Source organism: Orcinus orca, chromosome 13 (genome assembly GCF_937001465.1).
Source record: "Orcinus orca chromosome 13, mOrcOrc1.1, whole genome shotgun sequence".
Classification (NCBI taxonomy): Eukaryota; Metazoa; Chordata; class Mammalia; order Artiodactyla; family Delphinidae; genus Orcinus; species Orcinus orca.
In genome coordinates, this window is record NC_064571.1 from 67,626,591 (window position 1) to 67,648,312 (window position 21,722).

Here is a 21,722-nt window from a genome sequence, read left to right on the forward strand (position 1 = left end):
TCTCTCATGATCTTTTGTATTTCTGTAGTGTCAGTTGTTACTTTTCCTTTTTCACTTCTAATTCTATTGAGTCTTCTCCCTTTTTTTAGTGATAAGTCTGGCTAATGGTTTATCAATTTTGTTTATCTTCTCAAAGAACCAGCTTTTAGTTTTATTGATCTTTGCTATCGTTTCCTTCATTTCTTTTTCATTTATTTCTGATCTGATTTTTATGATTTCTTTCCTTCTGCTAACTTTGGGGTTTTCTTGTTCTTCTTTCTCTAATTGCTTTAGGTGCAAGGTTAGGTTGTTTATTCGAGATGTTTCCTGTTTCTTTTTTTTTTTTTTTTTGCCATATGCGGGCCTCTCACCGTTGTGGCCTCTCCCATTGCGGAGCACAGGCTCCCGACGCACAGGCTCAGCAGCCATGGCTCACGGGCCCAGCCGTTCCGCGGCATGTAGGATCCTCCCGGACCAGGGCACGAACCCGTGTCCCCTGCATCGGCAGGCAGACTCTCAACCACTGTGCCACCAGGGAAGCCCTCCTGTTTCTTAAGGTAGGATTGTATTGCTATAAACTTCCCTCTTAGAACTGGTTTTGCTGCATCCCATAGGTTTTGGGTTGTCATGTCTCCATTCTCATTTGTTTCTAGGTATTTTCTGATTTCCTCTTTGATTTCTTCAGTGATCACTTCGTTGTTAAGTAGTGTATTGTTTAGCCTCCATGTGTTTGTATTTTTTACAGATCTTTTCCTGTAATTGATATCTAGTCTCATAGCATTGTGGTCGGAAAAGATATTTGATACAATTTCAATATTCTTAAATTTACCAAGGCTTGATTTGTGACCCAAGATATGATCTATCCTGGAGAATGTTCCATGAGCACTTGAGAAAAATGTGTATTCTGTTGTTTTTGGATGGAATGTCCTATAAATATCAATTAAGTGCATCTTGTTTAATGTATCATTTAAAGCTTGTGTTTCCTTATTTATTTTCATTTTGGATGATCTGTCTATTGGTGAAAGTGGGGTGTTAAAGTGCCCTACTATGAATTTGTTACTGTCAATTTCCCCTTTTATGGATGTTAGTATTTGCCTTATGTATTGAGGTGCTCCTATGTTGGGTGCAAAAATATTTACAATCATTATATCTTCTTCTTGGATCGATCCCATGATCATTATGTAGTGTCCTTCTTTGTCTCTTGTAATAGTCTTTATTTTAAAGTCTATTTTGTCTGATATGAGAATTGCTACTCCAGCTTTCTTTTGATTTCCATTTGCATGGAGTATCTTTTTCCATCCCCTTACTTTCAGTCTGTATGTGTCTCTAGGTCTGAAGTGGGTCTCTTGTAGACAGCATATAGATGGGTCTTCTTTTTGTATCCATTCAGCCAATCTGTGTCTTTTGGTGGGAGCATTTAGTCCATTTGCATTTAAGGTAATTACTGATATGTATGTTCCTATTCCCATTTTCTTAATTGTTTTGGGTTTGTTATCGTAGGTCTTTTCCTTCTCTTGTGTCCTGCCTAGAGAAGTTCCTTTAGCATTTGCTGTAAAGCTGGCTTGGTGGTGCTGAATTCTCTTAGCTTTTGCTTGTCTGTAAGGGTTTTAATTTCTCTGTCGAATGTGAATGAGATTCTTGCTGGGTAGAGTAATCTTGGATGTAGGTTTTTCCCTTTCATCACTTTAAATATGTCCTGCCACACCCCTCTGGCTTGCAGTGTTTCTGCTGAAAGATCAGCCGTTAACCTTATGGGTAGTCCCTTGTATGTTAATTGTTGCTTTTCCCTTGCTGCTTTTAATATGTTTTCTTTGTATTTAATTTTTGACAGTTTGATTAATATGTGTCTTAGCGTATTTCTCCTTTGATTTATCCTGTATGGGACTCTCTGTGCTTCCTGGACTTGATTAACTATTTCCTTTCCCATATTAGGGAAGTTTTCAATTATAATCTCTTCAAATATTTTCTCAGTCCCTTTCTTTTTCTCTTCTTCTTTTGGAACCCCTATAATTCGAATGTTGGTGCGTTTAATGTTATCCCAGAGGTCTCTGAGACTGTCCTCAGTTCTTTTCATTGTTTTTTCTTTATTCTCTGCAGTAGTTATTTCCACTATTTTATCTTCCAGGTCACTTATCTGTTCTTCTGCCTCAGTTATTCTGCTATTGATCCCATCTAGAGTATTTTTTATTTCATTTATTGTGTTGTTCATCATTGCTTGTTTCATCTTTAGTTCTTCTAGGTCCTTGTTAAATGTTTCTTGCATTTTTTCTATTGTATTTCCAAGATGTTGGATCATCTTTACTATCATTATTCTGAATTCTTTTTCAGGTAGACTGCTTATTTCCTCTTCATTTGTTAGGTCTGGTGGGTTTTTATCTTGCTCCTTCATCTGCTGTGTGTTTTTCTGTCTTCTCATTTTGCTTATCTCACTGTGTTTGGGGTCTCCTTTTTGCAGGCTGCAGGTTTGTAGTTCCCGTTGTTTTTGATGTCTGTCCCCAGTGGCTAAAGTTGGTTCAGTGGGTTGTGTAGGCTTCCTGGTGGAGGGTACTAGTGCCTGTGTTCTGGTGGATGAGGCTGGATCTTGTCTTTCTGGTGGGCAGGTCCACATCTGGTGGTGTGTTTTGGGGGGTCTGTGGACTTCTTATGATTTTTCAGCTTCTTGAAGAAGCCCTACTTGAGTATTTCAACACTACATGATCTCTCTTTACTGAACACACCTGTGATTGTGTAATGTAATTAAGCATAATATTTTACACTGTGTACCACAAAACTTGGCATGTAATTATACTGTCATATTATTTTTTAGATATTTTCATGAGTACTGTTCTTATCTATCCAGGAAGATGATAAACTTCTTGAAGGCAAGGTCATATTCCATGGAGTGTTTGACCCCTCACTCCCAACTACTTTAACCTAATTTCAAGTTATCGCAAATGTGCACACTTGTGCCACCTAATGGTGAAGGTAATTATTGCACGGTTACAATTCAGTAACTGGCTTACAAAGCATATAACAGAACCAAATAATGGTTGGACCAAATCATTACTTATTTAAAATCAAAGAAGAATAAAGCTACTACTGTTAAAAATAATACAGCAGCAGAGATGATAATGACTATAACTAAATTTTGGGGCATTAAGTTAAAATTCTTCAATTGTGTGATAAATTTCTTAAAGCTGTATAACTAAAAACCAAAACACTTTCTTATGTAAAACCTTCTTTTCTCTAAGTTAGCAACTTCCTTTTGGGTTTGGGTTAATCTTAGTACTGAAAAAGGTTATATAATCACATATTGAAATGTCCTGTGATTAGAGGTACATATGAAATAAATCTTCCATGACAGATACTGATCAGTGTAATATACATTGCTCTGGGAAGATGGTAAGGACACTGTGCTTATCTTTTCAGACAAAAGAAAATATTAACCTCAACTAATACTGATTTAGTCTCCATTATGGGCAGGACAATCCATATCCTTAAGAAGGTTATGATCTAGTAAATGTATAAGAGCAAGTACAAAAATGATGGAAATCAAGGTACTCAGGGAAAACTTTTTACCATTATTATTACAAGAACAACACATCTGTATAATGTTATATAATGGGTGTTATATTTCAGGTTAAGTGTGTGTTTTCTAAATGTTCTTAATCTCGGTGAAATAAATTCTAAAGAGACGCTCAGAAACTACTTTCTTTGTTTTACATTTTCTCTTATTCAGTGTTTCCCATTAGGACTTCTTATCCTTAACTTCTTGATGTCTTGAATTTCTCATCTGCCTGAACTTGTGCTATTAATATCAGAAATAGTGAATTCAGTTACAGACATGAGTGAGCAGTAAAGATGTTACCTAATGATAATTGGGTTTTTTAAGTTTAATTTTTATTTTATATTAGAGTTTAGTTGATTTACAATGTTGTGTTAGCTTCAAATGTAGAGCAAAGTGATTCAGTTATACATATATCCATTCTTTGTATATACATATCCAATGGATACATATATCCATTCTTTTTCAGGTTCTTTTCCCGTATAGGTTGTTACACATTGAGTAGAGTTCCCTGTGCTATATAGTAGGTCCTTGTTAATTATCTATTTTATATATAGTAGTGTGTATGTGTTAATCCCAACCTCCTAATTTATCCCTCCCCACCCCACCTTTCCCCTTTGGTAACCATAAGTTGGCTTTTGAAGTCTGTGAGTCTTCTTCTGTTTTGTAAATAAGTTAATTTGTATCAATTAAGTCCATCTGGTCTAATGTATCACTTAAGGCCCATTTTCTTACTGATTTTCTGTCTGACCTGTCCCTTGATGTAAGTGGGGTGTTAAAGTCCCCCACTATTATTGTGTTACTGTTGATTTCTCCTTTTATGGCTGTTAGTATTTGCCTTACATACTGAGGTACTCCTATGTTGGGTGCATATATAATTGTTATATCTTCTTCTCGGATTGATCCCTTGTTCATTATGTAGTGTCCTTCTTTGTCTCGTGTAACAGTCTTTAAAGTCTATTTATCTGATATGAGTATTGCTACTCCAGCTTTCATTTGATTTCCATTTGCATGGAATATCTTTTTCCACCCCCTCACTTTCAATCTGTATGTGTCCCTAGATCTAAAGCGGGTCTCTTGTGGACAGCATATATATGGGTCTTGTTTTTGTATCCATTCAGCCAGACTATGTCTTCTGGTTGGAGGATTTAATCCATTTGCATTTAAGGTAATTATCGATATGTATATTCTTAATGCCAGCTTGCTAATTGTTCTGGATTTGTTTTCTTTTTGGTGGGGGTGGTTTTTCTTCCCTTCCTCTTTTGTTTTCTGCTTTTGTGATTTGATGACTTTCTTTAGTGTTGTCTCTGGGTGCTTTTTCTTTCTTGTGTGTGTATCTATTATAGATTTTTGGTTTGCAGCTCCCATGAGGTTTTGATATAGCAGTCTCTCTCTCTCTCTCTAAATATATATATATATATATACACACACACACACATATATGTGTATATATACACACACACATATATATGTATACATATATACACACACATATATATGTGTGTGTGTATATACACACACATGATTATTTTAAGCTACTGGCCTCTTAATTTCAAATGCATTTCCAACATCCTGCACTTATACTCTCCTCTTCTCACAGTTGCTGGTTTTGATATCATATTTGTGTGTGGATGATTTCCTACCTTTACTGTATATTTGCCTTTACCGGTGAGCTTTCTCATTTGTAATTTTGTTTGTAGTTGTGGCCTTTTCTTTTCCAGCTAGAGAGATTCCTTTAGCATTTGCTGCAAAGGTGGTCTGGTGGTGCTGAATTTGCTTAGCTTTTGCTTGTCTGTAAAGCTTTTGATTTCTCTGTCAAATCTGAATGACAGCCTTGCTGAGTAGTATATTCTTGGTTGTAGGTTCTTCCCTTTCATCACTTAAAATATTGTATATGGACTTCCCTGGTGGCGCAGTGGTTGAGAGTCTGCCTGCCGATGCAGGGGACACGGGTTCGTGCCCTGGTCTGGGAGGATCCCACATGCAGCGGAGCAGCTGGGCCCGTGAGCCATGGCCGCTGAGCCTGCGCGTCCAGAGCCTGTGCTCTGCAAGGGGAGAGGCCACAACAGTGAGAGGCCCGCATACAGCAAAAAAAAAAAAAAAAAAAAATATTGTACATCACACCACTCCCTTCTGGCCTACACAGTTTCTGCTAAAAATTCAGTTGATAACCTTATGGCAGTTCCCTTGTATTTATTTATTGCTTTTCTCTTGTTGCTTTTAATATTTTTTCTTTGTCATTAATTTTTGTCAGTTTGATTACCATGAGTCTTGGTATGTTCCTCCTTGGGTTTATCCTGTATGCGCTCTCTGTGCTTCCTGGACTCGGGTGACTGTTTCCTTTCCCATGTTTAGGGAAGTTTTCAGCTGTTATCTCTTCAAATATTTTCTCAGGCCCTTTCTCTCTCTCTTCTCCTTCTGGGACCCCTATAATGTGAATGTTGATGTGTTTAATGTTGTCCCAGAGGTCTCTGAGACTGTCCTCATTTCTTTTCACTCTTTTTTCTGTCCCACAGCAGTGGTTTCCACCAATCTGTCCTCCAGCTCACTTATTCATTTTTCTGCCTCATTTATTCTGCTATTGCTTCTGTCTAGTGTATTTTTCATTTCAGTTATTATACTGTTCATCTCTGTTCTTTAAAGCTTCTAGCTCTTTATTAAACATTTTTGTATCCGCTGTGTGCTGTGCCTCCATTCTTTTTTCTGAGATCTCAGATCCTCTTTACCATCATTACACTGAATTCTTTGTCAGGTAGATTGCCTATCTTCTGGGGTTCTTCTGGGGTTTTATCTTGCCTATCTCCACTTCACCTGGTTGTTCTTCTGGGGTTTTATCTTAGTCCTTCGTCTAGAACGTATTTCTCTGCCACCTCATTCTGTCTAACTTTTCTGTGTTTGTGGTCTCCACTCCTCAGGCTGCAGGACTGTAATTCTTCTTGGTTCTGGTTTCTGCCCCTGGTGAGTGAGGTTAGTCCAGGGGCTTCTGCACACTTCCCTGGTGTGTAGAGCTGGGTCTTGTCCCTCTGGAGGGCAGGGCCATGTCAAGGGGTATGTTTACAGGTGGCTGTTGGCTCAGGACAACTTTAGGCAACCTGTCTCCTGATGGGTGGGGCTTACCCTGTTGGTTGTTTGGCCTGTGGCATCCAATCACTGGAGCTTGCAGGCTGTTGGGTGGGGCCAGGTCTCAGTGCCAAAATGGCAATCTCCAGGAGAACTCATGCTGATGAGTATTCCCTGGGGCATCCACCATCAGTGTCCTTGCCCACAGTGAGCCACAGCCAACCCCCCATCTCCCCAGGAGACCCTCGAAGACCCACAGGTAGGTCTGGCCCAGGCTCTTATGGAGTCACCGCTTTGCCCTGGTCCCTGTGCCTGTGAAACCTTGTGTATGCCCTCAAAGAGTGGAGTCTCTGTTTCCTCCAGTCCTGTGGAGCTCTTGCACTCAAGCCCCGCTGGCCTTCAAAGCCAAATGCTCTGGGGGCTCCTCCTCGTGATGCCATATCCCAGGCTGGGGAGCCTGACATAGGGCTCCCAACTCTCACTCCTGTGGGAGAACCTCTGTGATATAATTATTTTCCAGCCTGTGGGTCACACATCTGGTGGGTATGGGATTTCATTATATCATGAAAGCACCCCTCCTACCACCTTGTGGCTTCTTCTTTGTCTTTGGGTGTAGAATATCTTTTTTGGTAGGTCTGAGTCTTTTTTGTTGATGGCTGTTCAGCAGTTAGTTATGATTTTGGTGTTTTAGTGAGAGGAGGTGAGCTCAAGTCCTTCTACTCTGCCATCTTGTCCTCATACATTTCTTCAGTAATTGGTTTTAATATGTGGTCTCCAGGCTTCCATTGGAATATTTATTTATAATGGCCATTTGTTTTAAGAGCAAGCTTCTTTTTCACTTAATTGATAAACAAAAGTAGATCCCAGAAAAGATCAGGAAGTTGTACTGGGCCCTTTCTGAGTCTTAGGTTTCTTTCCTAAAATGATACTCTGACTAGATGACTGTGCCTGCTCTCCCTGTCGTCTCAGGCAGCATCATAACCACTTCCCTTGTGACTCCCATCCCTCCATGATCTGGCCATTTAGCCTCTTCTTTCTTTTAAAATATTTTCCTTGAAGAAAACCATCCAGCTCACTATTATTACAAAGGTGCTTTAACTAAAATCACACTATAAATATATGAGCCATCATATTACAGTAGAAAGAACACAGGTTATTCAGTCAGACAAACCATGTTCCAATAACTTTGAGCTGATTCTTCAATTTCTGCTTCAGTTTTGCTCTACAAGTTAAATACTGGTAACTACCAGGACAGTTGTTGTGAGGGTTAACTGACCTTACACATACAGAACACTTAGCTTAATGCCTGGTACTCAGTAAATGCTCAGTAAACGTTAGCTGCTGTTACTATTATAATTATTGTCATCATATTTCTTGTTTCTATTATTATCATAGTGTATAAGACCCATTCTACTTTTCTAACTGAAGTAAATGGAGTCATCTAACTTTTTTTAGCTGAAGCAAATGAAGTCATCTGTGTTTCTTTCTTTACTGATACAGAGAAGGGGGAAAAATCAGTTGCCACTTCTGGCAGGAAAAATGACATACTGTAGTTGTTGACTAGTACTCTGAGTGATGACTAAGGAATACATGTTCCCCAAAGTTATAAATCAGTTTGCTACTAAAATATTTTCCAGATTTCAGAACAGAGAGCTCTGTAGTTATATCCTCATCCACTATAAAATAATCTCTCAACTATCCTGCCTGCAATTAAAAAGAGCTTTATTAGCAAAAGATGTGTTCCAACAGCATGTTCCATGATGTCAGAAATACTTTTAAAGTAATCATTAAATACTATAAAATATCAGATTGTTAGAAAATAAAAAACATATTGTTGAATGAGAAGGGAGAGTCTAAATTGAATGCCACAGTAAGTGGTACCATGTTTTGGGGAAGAAAAACAAAAAAACAAAAAGCAGCAGCATCCCTGTTTTAATGTCTTGGTACCCCCCGTCCTATTCCATAGGCATAAAGAACTGTGTTCTCCATGAGCTTCTATGGGTAGATGGACACTCACTATTCATACACAATATGACCATAAAGCCCATGTTTCCATTTCATGTTAGTTATAACCACCGAATTCCAAAAGCAAGCCAAACTAACAGGGACAATATTTTTAGTTTACTATGTGAACTAATAGTAATGTGATTTTGGATTGACTATGCATTTCTTTTATATCATGAGTACTTAGTTGTAAAGATGCTTCGTTTTGGCAGGGTTCACTAAATGAGGTTATACTTTACATCTTAAAGTACATTAAACCCTAAGGGAACAATAGTGATGCCAATTAGGGTAAGAAGTAAGAAATTTATACCTTTTCTTATATAATGTTTCAAGGCCTTTCATGTTAGGCACAAGCAGTTTTATGGCAACATAACAATTGTCAAATGAAGGTGATAATTTGTCACAGATGTCACCTTTATACAATATGGTTTGGTAGAAATCAGAGTGGAGAGCAGAAACATGCAAACAAGATTTTTCTTCTGCTAGGTGACTCTGGGCTTTGACTTGTTCTTGTAAAATTAATAACACTTCAGCATGTTTCTGAATAGTTCCTTTTTCGTATATATCCATATGTCTGTTATCCATTTGTACATACATGTGTGTATGAATATATAAGTATTTACATATGCAGCTATAACAAAATGTCCAACTGTTTTTTTTCATAAAAATATCAAAATGTAAACATTTAAATGGGTGTGATATGGTCAATGCAATCACCTTGGCTCCAGATGCCCTTCAACAGGCACGGCTCTAGAGGACGTGGGGGTGGGAAGGGGGTAGTGTGAGCCACAGAGTAGGAAGCAGAAGAACAAGGTTCCATCCGTGATCTATGAAAATTTATGAACAACCCTGGATGCCGCTTCTATTTAACAACAAAATACAGGTAGCAGTACTTGCCTTCCTACCAACCGGAATCACTTGTTGCAGTGGGTGGAATAATGAATGTAAAAATATTTTTTAAGCTATGAATAACTATATTATAAGTGATAAGATACTTTCAAGACAGTTTTGCTGCTTTGAGAAGCATTTAAAAATGGAATGATAGTCTAACTGTATGTATTATTTTCTGTCTATTCCAAAAAAGGAGAAAAAATGTTTTGTTTTTGACAAAGATTCTTTTATATTTCTAAAGAATACATAATAAAACATTTTAGTGCATGGGGTCAAGTTAGCATAAGAATACAGTATCTCATTTCTTGAGATAAAGTATGAAAAAGTGCTTTGTAAATTCAACAGAGTTATATGTGAAGTTTAGCAATTTCTTCCACTTATATAAAAAAGTACACTTTGAGATGGGTGCTTACCTTCTCTTAGACGGTCTACTACAAAAGTAAAGCCTGTAGTCCTTGGATGTAAGACGTACTCATATTTCTGAAGTCCATTCTTTTCAGCAAATTCATTACTTCGAGCCGTGCTATTTTCTAAACAAAACAATAGGCCATTAGAAGCCATAAAATAAAGATAAGTGAGGTAAGGAAATGGTGCAGAATTTCTTTGATAAAAATGGCAGTTAATGTTTCTGTAATTAATATACTGAATCAAATGATAAGATAGAAATACTTCAGTAAATCCCTAACAAAGATCCCAGAGTTACCTACTTAATTGGAATTTCGGAAATTTTATAATAAGGTATTAATAGATGTTTTATAGCAGTTTATAAATTCATATTCAAATCCTTAAAATTCTTTAAGAGATTTCATAAAATAGTCAATATACAATGAAAACTGAAATACAAATAAAATACTAATAACTAAAATTTTCATAAAATAGTCATTACATAATAAAAATTGAAATACTAAAATATAAAGATGAAATAAAGTAAAACCAAAATAGTAATAATACATAAGGATCTAGACATCCAGAAGAAATAACTAACAATTTGCCAAATAGGTCAACATTTTTTTAACCCAATAATTTAGGGCTTCAGTGCAAAGTGAAATATCTGCGCTGCTCAGGCACAGAGCACACTGACATTACTAACCAACACCACTCCACGACAGAATGGGCACATGATCAGCACACCATGTACAAACATCTGAACGTGGTTTGGCTGAATATAGTTACTGAGTCAAGTATATGTTCCAATCGTTGGCAAAATCTTCTTTTTCCATTCCATGAGGTAACTTTATAAGTTCCAAGAAGAACCAAACCCATTATTTAGCAATTACATTTGGAAAAAGTAAAGTGTTCAGAAATTTGGCCTTAGCTGCTGGGGGAGATCATGAAATACCTTCTGATGACAGCAGACGTTAGAACCTGCAATCCTCAGCGGCATCCTGAAATTTATAGACCATTCCAAGTCACCAGGAAAAAACCTATATGTAAAAATACTACTTTCCGAGGAGTAAATTTAAGACCACAGAATCCTCAAAATCTCAAAAAACTATAGATGGATTCCACGACACTAAAATATTCAAAGAACACTCCTATAAACTGCGTCAGAAAATTAAACAGATCTCCAGCAAGTCAAAAGTAAAAGCTCTAAACAAGAAAAGTAATAAGCTCCTCTCATATTCACTTGAGGGGAATATTCTGGGCATGGGACTACAGAACAGTATTTTATAGACAACTGGCAGGACCTTACATGCGATTGGGAATCCCAGAGACACCACAAAGAAGAGTAGTTAACTACTCTTCAGTTTGCTCTTCCAGTTGGTCACAGACTTGGGGGATCTGAAGACAAAACTGAAAGCTGTTGTAGAATGTGAATACAGGTGGAAGTAGTTCTAAAAGGCACAGGGGCACAATGTGGGAAGTAAGAAATAATCACAGATCAGAGATGCAGATTTTCCCCTCCATCCCCACTTTATCTACCCACCCCCAGACTGTGATTATTAGGACTGACAGACTAGCACCCTACTTTCTCACCACAACCTCCTATCTCGTTAGCCTGCTCCCTGTAACACTCCAATGCCAGCACGCCTACCACTCCAGTGAGACTACTGGCTGCTCGGATGTTCTCAAACCAGCCAGGCATATTCCCACCTCAGAGTCTGTGCAATGGTTCTTCCCTCTACCCAGAATGCCTTCTACCCAGACATCTGCATGATTTTCTGCTTTGTTCATTTAGTCTCTCCTTAAATAAGAACTTAAGGGGCCTCCTCAAACCACCTTATATAAAACAGCACCCTATGTCCCCATCTTTTATTACTCTTCCTCTCTCTCTCTCTCTCCTTATCTTGCTTTTCTGTACAGCATTTATGAATACCAGACATATTTTTATTACTAGTTTTTAATCTGTTTTTCCTCATTAGAAAGTAAGCTTCATGAAAAGTCTCATGAAGAGACTTTTTTGTATATAAATCTCCAGGCACTCATATATCTATTAAATGAATAAGTTTTACATACAAGGGTGTTTAATTGCATGTAATATTATATAATTATTAAAACCTAGAAAAGCTTTCCTTTCTTAAAACAAAACAGGAAATCATAATATACCAACTGTGATGGTTAATTTTATGTGTCAAACTGACTAGGCCAAAGTACCCAGATATTGGTCAAACGTTATTCTAGATGTTTCTGTGAAAGTGTTTTTTGATGAGATTAATATTTAAATCAGTAGACTTTGAGTAAAGCAGACTATCCTGCATAATGTGGGTGGGCCTCATCCAGTAAGTTGAAGGTCTTAAGAGAAAAAGACTAATCTCCTCAAGCAAAAAAGAATTCTGCCAGCAGACTGCCTTTGGACCCAAACTGCAACTCTTCCCTGGGGTCACAGCCTGTTGACATACCCTGTATATTTCTGACTTGCCACCCTCCAGAATCCTTAATTTCCTTAAAATAAATTTGCCACCCCCCACCCATTATCTCTTTTTCTCTCCCTCTCTCTCTCTCCACACACACATGTGAACACACACACACACACACACACACACACACACACACGGTTCTGTTTTTCTGGACAACCTTGACTAATGATGTGAGAGAATACAATATTAGGTACAAAGAAAAGTGTAGTTCTGGTTTTCCAATTTTAAAATTATGTGTATGTGTGCACATATATATGCCTATGGATGTGTGTATGTATACGTGTATGTGTGTGTGCGCACATGCACGTGTGACCAAATGACCCAAAAACAATGGAACAAAATTAGAATAGTGCTTCTTTATGGGCAGTGGGATTAGAGTAATATTTGTGCTCCCTTCTATGTTTATAAATTTCCCCAAAATAACATATATTACTTGCATAAGCAAAAAAAAAAGTTATAAACAACAATAATATATGAAAATAGAATATAAAGTTAATTTAAACGTACTAATTTGAAAATGTGCAAACAAGTTGGATTCACAACTTAAAGAGGATCATAAAACATTCTCTTTGGGCTTAAAAACCCAACTGTAAAGTTAACTGTGGTAGCTAAAAACACCTTTGAGTTAACAGATACATTTTCAAACCACAGGTATTTTGCTAGCCTACTTAAAAAAAAAAAATCATATCCCAACTCAAAACTATTTGTAAAATACTGTTTAAAAAAAATTTTTTTTTTTAACTTCAAGATCAGTCTATTTATTTCCTCTATCTCGCAAATAGTCTGGCTTTTGCAAGTTGGCCTTAAAATGTAAATACTGTTTTAACTTTAAAAATATTCAACTACATTATGTAATAATAAGTACTCTGGACCCTGAAAATATTCATCTAGATGTTAAGTTCATCACCTAAAAAAGACACTTGAAAATACAGACTGAAAAGTTTTAAATATCTACTTTATAAACTCTGAAGGTCTAATGTATGAACATTTTAATACTGATGTACCAAAGTAACAGCAACCCATGAGCTTTTATCCCATTAGCTTTTAATTACTAAATAACTTCCACAGTTGCCACTCTTTAGTGTACATTTTGGCATTCACAAAATCTATCATTTCAGTAAATGACTTTCTATACTCTAACACAGATGATATTTCAATACTCAAATTTAAGTATTATACATTCCAAGGATTAAAAAATGTAAATATGGCTGTCTGTCCATTGAAATTTCCTAATGATAGTTCAGTTCTGGGAATCAATCAACTTACAACTTACAATATATTTTCAAACTTAAACAATATGCAGCCAATATTACACTCAGTATTACCTTCTGTGACCCAACTACTATTAGAATTTTAACTACAAAAATCAAACATATACAGTAAGTATAATTTAGTACATAATAGTAGTATATAAAAATTGCCATGCTTCATTTAGCTCAGTTCCAATCTGTCATACATTAGTCAAAGATCTCTTCCTTGGTATTAATGGTAAATGTTTCCCAAAATACTTTAATTTCCCGATTAACATATTACAGTTTAGTCACCCATTCACCTACTTAAGTAGTTGTGTAATTTGTATTTTCCATCTTGCACTCTTTTTTGGGGTACTGGGTTCCATAAATTACTATGTCCACAGAGTGAATTAGATTGTTCATTTACTTGTTCTCCTCTCAGGTTCTAAGGGTTGCCTTTCTTGGTAGCTCTTAGCTGCCTCGATCTAGTATTGAGGATTTAGAAGACAAGTTCACAGGGATCTCTCCGTACTATCTGTGAGTTTTAGATTTCAGTTCTAACCTGCTTCAGTCTGTCTTCCCTTGTACAGCAGACGTTTATACACTGGGCCCTTCTCAAATTCTGCTGTATTTTTCTTAAAGTAACCAGGGTACTAAAGCTTTTGAATTTTGCTCTTTTGAGTTGAAGGATTCTATAAAACTACTTCCTGTTGTAGCTTACTCCCTCCCCCACCAATATTCATCAACCAGAGCAGTTCTTCTCTCCGTCTTAGAAATCCTAGACTGCAATAGAAGGCTTCACCTGCAGAAATGACCTGTGGTTCAAAAAAGATGTGAAGACCACTGATTTAGTAAGAATGAAAGACTGCATTTTGTTTTTAATCTTTTAAAGAATTCCTTGAGGGCTTCCCTGGTGGCGCAGTGGTTGAGTCCGCCTGCCGATGCAGGGGACACAGGTTCGTGCCCCGGTCCGGGAGGATCCCACATGCCGCGGAGCGGCTGGGCCCGTGAGCCATGGCCGCTGAGCCTGCGCGTCCGGAGCCTGTGCTCCACCACGGGAGAGGCCACAACAGTGAGAGGCCCGCGTGCCGCAAAAAAAAAAGAATTCCTTGAGATCCACTGGCATTCTTGGCCTGTGTAATTTGGTAACTGGGAAGATAGAGAAGTCCTAGATATATTCTCCTGTGTCCCCTCTACAACTCAACGATGGCTGAATTTTCTTTAGGAAAAGGGCAAGCCCTTCCAGCTTATATTAGAGATAAGGCTTTAAAAATACCAGGAAAGGGGCTTCCCTGGTGGTGCAGTGGTTAAGAATCTGCCTGCCAATGCAGGAGACACGGGTTCGAGCCCTGGTCCAGGAGGATCCCACATACCGCAGAGCAACTAAGCTCGTGTGCCACAACTACTGAGGCCTGTGAGTCTGGAGCCCGTGCTCCACAACAAGAGAAGCCACCACAATAAGCATGCGCGCCGCAACGAAGAGTGGCCCACACTCTCCACAACTAGAGAAGGCCTGTGCACACCAACGAAGACCCAACGCAGCCAAAAATAAGTAAAATAAATAAATTATTAAAAAACAAAAAACAGGAAAAAGGCAACGTACTAACTTAAATCAACAAGTGAAAATGGTTACTATTAGATCCTTTTTTAAAAAAAATTAATTACTTGATTTGTTTTTGGCTGTGTTGGGTCTTTGTTGCTGCGCACAGGCTTTCTCTAGTTGCGGCGAGCAGGGGCTACTCTTCATTGCGGTGCACGGGCTTCTCATTGCAGTGGCTTCTCTTGTTGTGGAGCACAGGCTCTAGGCGTGCAGGCTTCAGTAGTTGTGGCACATGGGCTCAGCAGTTGTGGCTCGTGGGCTCTAGAGCGCAGGCTCAGTACTTGTGGCGCCACAGGCTTAGTTGCTCCGCAGCATGTGGGATCTTCCCGGACCAGGGCTTGAACCTGTGTCCCCTGCATTGGCAGGCGGATTCTTAACCACTGTACCACCAGGGAAGCCCAGATCCTTTTCTTATAAGAAAGAAGTTGAAAAAAAAGGGTCTAATGGATAAATACGGATCTTGGAAGAGGACAGTGAATAGATATTTTAAAACTAGGCTTTGTTCTTCTCTCTCAAGATTGTTTTGGCTACTTGAGGTTTTTTGTGGTTATATACAAACAATATAAAGTAAAAGGCTGATATTTAAAGTATATACCAAGACTTAAAATATAAAGCTCTAAGATGGCAAGTATAAATAATACCTCTTGGAGTTGCCCATTATAAACTCTATGGGCTGGAAACCAGGAGTTCTGGGTTCTGATGTGCTGCTGACTAACTGAGTGACCCCAGGGATGGGCCAATAATCTTGTTGGTATTCAGTTGCTTCATCTGAGGACTGAGAAGTTTAGACTAGATAGCTAATTTTGGAGTTCCTTCATGTTTTAAAATTCTGTGATCCAAACCAAGGGTACCTTACCTGTGAGATCAGTCCCTTCTGGGAATATGAGGAGTTGAAGTGGTTCATGGATATCACAAAAATAATCAATCATGTCTTCAAAATGGCTCTTATCATCCTTCCATTTCCTATGAATGAAGATATAGGCAGCAGCCTGCATGGCCCAACCTAGAATCAATTTAACAAGTATTTATGTATAATTTTAATACCAATATCCACATATTTCTGAATATAATATTTCAGAGTTTTACTATAAATTATTTACTTTCATAATAAGCATCTCATGATATACCTTAAATTCAGCACTGATCTTGGATTAAATAACAGATATACCAGAGAATATTCTTAAAGGAGTCTGTTAAATTCTGGAATTTGCAAAATTCTCAAAAACCTCTTTTCAAGCAAAACCTAGCTATTAAAATACCAAGGAGAAAAACTTCCTTAATATCTATCAGTAACTCATCCAAAGTTAACAATCCTAACTTAAACAGATATTTTAACCAAGTTACCTACAAGAGATATATGACTATGTGTTATCAGGCTTACAAAGCAGTAAGCACGGGATTGTTCTCAAGCCATGTATACGAGCATTGTCTTTACTATTTCCCTTTCTGTACTACTCGATCTCTAAATCCAATTGCTGTTTTCAATGTAATCTCTTCTTTAGAGTTATTTTAAAAAGAAAATACGCAATGACTACTAAACACATTAATTAGAGCATACGCTGTGATCACATTCCCTTTCTCTAAGGCGAATTCAACCTTGCTACTGAAGAGGCAGCTCTAGACGAGCCAGATTTTTCCCAGCTGGCATCCCTCCCTGGCCAGAAATGACTAGAACTACTGTGGTAAATATCTGACTTAAGGCGGACAATGAATAGTCTATTCAATAGTCCATGAAGCATGAAACCCTTGGCCCATACACAGTAACTGTCTTGGCCAAATGTTCTCTCTCAGGAATTTTACCTGGGACCATGGAGAAAACAAGCTGGTATATATAAGACCAAATGGATGGACAAAAAAAGCAGATAACAGAGACAGTAGCACCTGAGGCAAAGTAAAGGTAGCACACTGTAGTGAAGACCTAAACAACTGCTCTTGAGGCACATAAGCTGACTGTGATCAAGAACAAAAGACAGCCTTCCACAATGGCTGGCCAGTCTTTGGGTTCACCTCTTGGATATCCCAGAAGAGTCCATCTCCCTTATTGTCATGTGTATCTTTACAATATACTTTTATTAGTTCAGCTAGAGGGGATGAGTGGTAGTTTCTTAAAAACACAACTAAAATAATAGCTATTATCATTTAGTAAATAGAGTAGTACCCTAAGAATATATAAAATTATCATTAAATCATGATTTTAAAATCTGTAGGACTTTATTTGGTTTGAATTAAGTCCAAACTAGAATACTGTATTCTACAAATATAAATAAGCATATTCCCAAATAATCCACACGTTAGTATAGGTCTTGCTGATAATGTGTCCAGTTGCTGCTCACCCACTGTATTTATTGTCAGTCATATCCACCTGTACTGGAATTGATCCCGCACCTGCCCCCTCTTACATGTCTCCTCTTTTACCTGAGGACACCTACATCCACAGTGCAGTTTGTAGGTGGTATAACTCTGGAATGAAATTGCCTGGGTTAGAATCATAGTTCCACCATAAACCAGCTGTTCAGCTTTAAGCCTTTGTCCCTTATTGACCCCAAACGTAAAAATAAGCATAATGCTGCAACAGTATTTACCTGATAGGAGTTGTTGTAAGAAATAAATTAAGATTATTTAGCACAAAGTATTCAATAAGTAATAGTTATTGTCATTATGATTAAGAAGTTACAATAATACCAAGGATATTGCATCAAGGAACATAAAAATGTAACCAAAAAAGTTCCCATTCACAATTGCCCAGCCCTACGCTAGTGTTTTGGAAATTATAAACTCTATTTTATTATTTTAAAGCTCATGCTTAAAATTTTTTCACCTTTCTATTTTTACAAACATTTAAACTTAAATAATTCTATCAACTTTGAGTTAATAATCTTCCCCCAAACAAAAAATTATGCTTTTCCTCTTGTCCCTCTTCCAAGATTTGTAGAAATCATCCAATAGTTCCTCCAAATTGCTATTATTATTACTACTACTATTCCTTATGCTTCACAGAACGATTTTAATTATTTAGACTTGACTCGGGTTAAGTCTGTTGGCTTCTCTTCTTATCATTGTTTCTTATATCCTATGTCCTTCTGTTAGTCCTCCTTAAGGAACTTGTTTCAAAAAAATGTTTGAGTTTTTGCATTTACGAAATGTTTTTTTTTTGGTTGTTCTCAATTTTGGAGGCTAGCTTGGCTTAAAACAGAACTTGAGATTTTAAATCAGTTTCCCCTCGGAATTTCAAAGCTGTTTTTCCCACAATCTTCTTATAGAAGTCTGATATCAATCTGATTTCTGCAGATAATTTTTTTCCCCTCTGGAAGCTTTATTTTCTCTTTATCTTTGGTTTTGTGAGACTTCACCAGTATGCAACTTTTTCATTAATTCTGCTCAGCAGTTGGTACACTCTTCCAATATGAGTCTCTTTAACTTTGGGAATATTCCTTCCATTATTTAAGAAAACACTACTTTTTCTCTTCTTCATTCTCTCAGACTTTCTATTTAGAACTTCTCTTAGATAGATGTTAAAACTTCTGGTTTTGTCCTCTCATACTTTTTATCTCCCTTCATTTGATGCTGTGTTTAAGGAAAATCTTTTAGCTTAGTCATCTAACTCATTAATTTGATCTTTAGCTGTTTCTAGTCTACTAATTGAGTTTATTTCAGCAATCAACTGTTTAATTGTCAAATTTTATGGACAAATAGCAAAAACTATAATAAGCTATGACAAGTACAAAGAGGAGTAATTTTTAAAAAATGTTTATTGAATGGTTACTATGTGCCTAGTACTGTTCTAAGCATTTTTCATTAATTCAATTAGTTATCAAGACAAATTTATGAACTAGGTAAAATTATTATTCCTATCTTATGGATGAAGAAACTAAGGCACACTGAGAACTCAGAGAACTAGTAAGTGGTAAAATCAGGTTTCAAATGCAGGCAGTCTGGCTCCAAAGCCGATGTTTTTAACCACTGTACTGAACAGCCTCTTTGCAATACATACTTGAATCTCTCTAAGGGTATCAGTTAAACACAGTATAAATTCTCCTCAGAGAAATGTCTATTCCTCAGAGAGTTTATTCCTAGACTTTCTTTAAAGCTGTGTATTTTTCTCAAATGTTAATTCTGCATTGTCCTCATATTTGTAAAGGATGTTCTAGACTGAACAATACTGACAGGTTGAGTGTATTTCTCCATTCCAAGTGAGAATATCTGTTGCTCCCTTGGGGGGAGGGAGCAGTAGGAAAACCCATAGGACTGTGTCATAAAACTTTTCAAATATTATGTATATGTTTCAGAAATCCCAGAAAGGGAAGTAAAATGACTAAATCAGTCAGCCTCTTGGACCTCTCCTCTGAAGATGTGATGATTCTTCCCCTTTGTGCTTTGCCTTTTCATGTTCCATTTATACATTATACATCACTAATGCTTTTGAATCTGTTTTACTCCCTTTAGCTTAAATGTTTTCTCCCTCTCATAAAAACCACAGGAAGACCTCGTGAGTCTTTTTCTTCTCATTTCATTGCCATCAGTACACATGTTATTCACGTTTAAAGCAATATCCAGATTTTTCTTAACATTCTTGAGGTCCTCATACAGTTTTAGGACATTTATTTCATAAGTCTATGGGCTGATAAATGACAGTGCAACTGATCCTGTCATTTGAAATTAGTCTATATAACTTGCCTGTTTTATACTTTTTCCATTGGAGGACATTCTGTCTATCACCTGAATTTCTCAGACAAGTACTGAGAGCCTGGCAGGTTTATAAAAATAGATTCTGTGGATGCTGGCATGGGTCTGTTACCACCATCTACTTTCAAAAATCCCATTTACGTTACCAGCACTGCATTCTCAAAGCAGAAAGGAGTAATCTCTAAGCATACTCTATTGTCCAGAGGTATTCCATAATTTTAGAACCTGGTTTTCCTTGGTTTAAATTTTCTTTTATCAAATTTTAGAGTTGGCTAGGAAAAAGGAAAACCCAACCAATTTACTTGAGTGTATTTTTAACATGCATTCTTTCTCCATAAAAAGTAAGCCCTTTTCAGCATTTTCTTTTTCCTTTTTTTGTTTTTTTTAAGTTTAATTTTATTTTTTATACAGCAGGTTCTTATTAGTTATCCATTTTATACATATTAGTGTATATATGTCAATCCCAGTCTCCCAATTCATCCCATCATCACCCCACCACCACTTCCCCCCTTCGTGTCCATATGTTTGTTCTCTACATCTGTGTCTCTATTTCTGCCTTGCAAACCGATTCATCTGTACCATTCTTCTAGATTCCACATATATGTGCTAATACACAACATACGTTTTTCTCTTTCTGACCTTACTTCACTCTGTATGACAGTCTCTAGGTCCATCCACGTCTCTACAAATGACCCAATTTCATTCCTTTTCATGGCTGAGTAATATTCCATTGTATATATGTGCCACATCTTCTTTATCTATTCATCCTTTTTTCATTTTAGTGTAGATGAATATACAGTTAACCCCTGGTCAACATGGGGGTTAGGGGTGCCTACCCCCAAGCACAGCCTAAAATCCACTTATAACTTTACAATCATCCCCTCCATATCCATGGTTATGCATCCACGAATCAACCAACCACAAATTGTATGGTACTGTAGTACGTGTTTATTGCAAAAAAAACCCACAGGTAAATGGACCCATGCAGTTCAAACCTGTGTTCAAGGGTCAACTGTAGTTAAGAGAATCATAAAAATATCTATACTACTCACCTATTGTACTAAAAACTGAACTTCAAAAATAGATTAATTCATCATTGTTGTCCAGGTACTTATTAATTCATTACGGTATTTACTTTGGGACTATGAATGCAATACCAGAAACAAAAAGCAATGTGCAAGAGATAAAACAAACTGTTCTCTTCAACATATTTTCAATCCTGAATAGAGGGTGTGGATACAACCAAGGGAATGTTACCCATAGGCCTCTATTAAATGAAAATGAGTGATAATATGAACAGATGCAAATTTTACATAAACTCGTATCACAACAATCATAAGCAAATACTATGTTTGCTGACTGTGTGGTTGTGCATAACAATGGTTATACAAATGAATCCAGAACAAGTAAGTTCTATTTCTCAGAATTTCAACCTATGTCAGCATTTAGCAAAATGCTACACCAAGTTAGGGAAGCTCTGTCTTCTTTGAACTCACATTTGAAATTAGGTAATGCTCTCTATATCCCTCGTCTAAGATGATTAACTTACATGAGGCTCTGGCTTTTAAAAACATTGAGAGGAGGCAGATAATCAATTCTATGACTTTTTCCTGTAATAATCCTTTTAGAACATGCCTGTATCATTAGGTTTCAAATGTGCTTGTGCTGAAAATACAAGACAGAAATCAAAGTATAAAATATGAGCAGACAATTAAATAATATCCTAAAGGAAACTCAATTCTAAATATAATTTCAAATTTGAAAAACCACAAAATGGATAAAACCACCCTTACTGCAAATTTCACTAGACTCCACAAAGAGATGATTATATCTACCTGCAGAGAGTAGAAAGTCTTGCTTGACACTGAAGA

The 21,722-nt window shown here is 37.1% G+C and overlaps 1 protein-coding gene across 7 annotated transcripts in view; it reads right to left on the reverse strand.

The window, feature by feature from the left end:
• Nucleotides 1-21,722, reverse strand: part of LCLAT1 (lysocardiolipin acyltransferase 1) — a 214,305-nt gene that overhangs the window by 93,966 nt on the left and 98,617 nt on the right. For all 7 annotated transcript variants that reach the window (XM_049696339.1, XM_033425221.2, XM_033425218.2 and 4 more), the window contains 2 exons: nucleotides 16,025-16,171; nucleotides 9,892-10,008 (listed from right to left, as the gene is read on the reverse strand). In XM_049696339.1, the coding sequence (XP_049552296.1) occupies nucleotides 9,892-10,008; nucleotides 16,025-16,171 (264 nt within the window). The remainder of the gene's footprint in view (nucleotides 1-9,891; nucleotides 10,009-16,024; nucleotides 16,172-21,722) is intronic.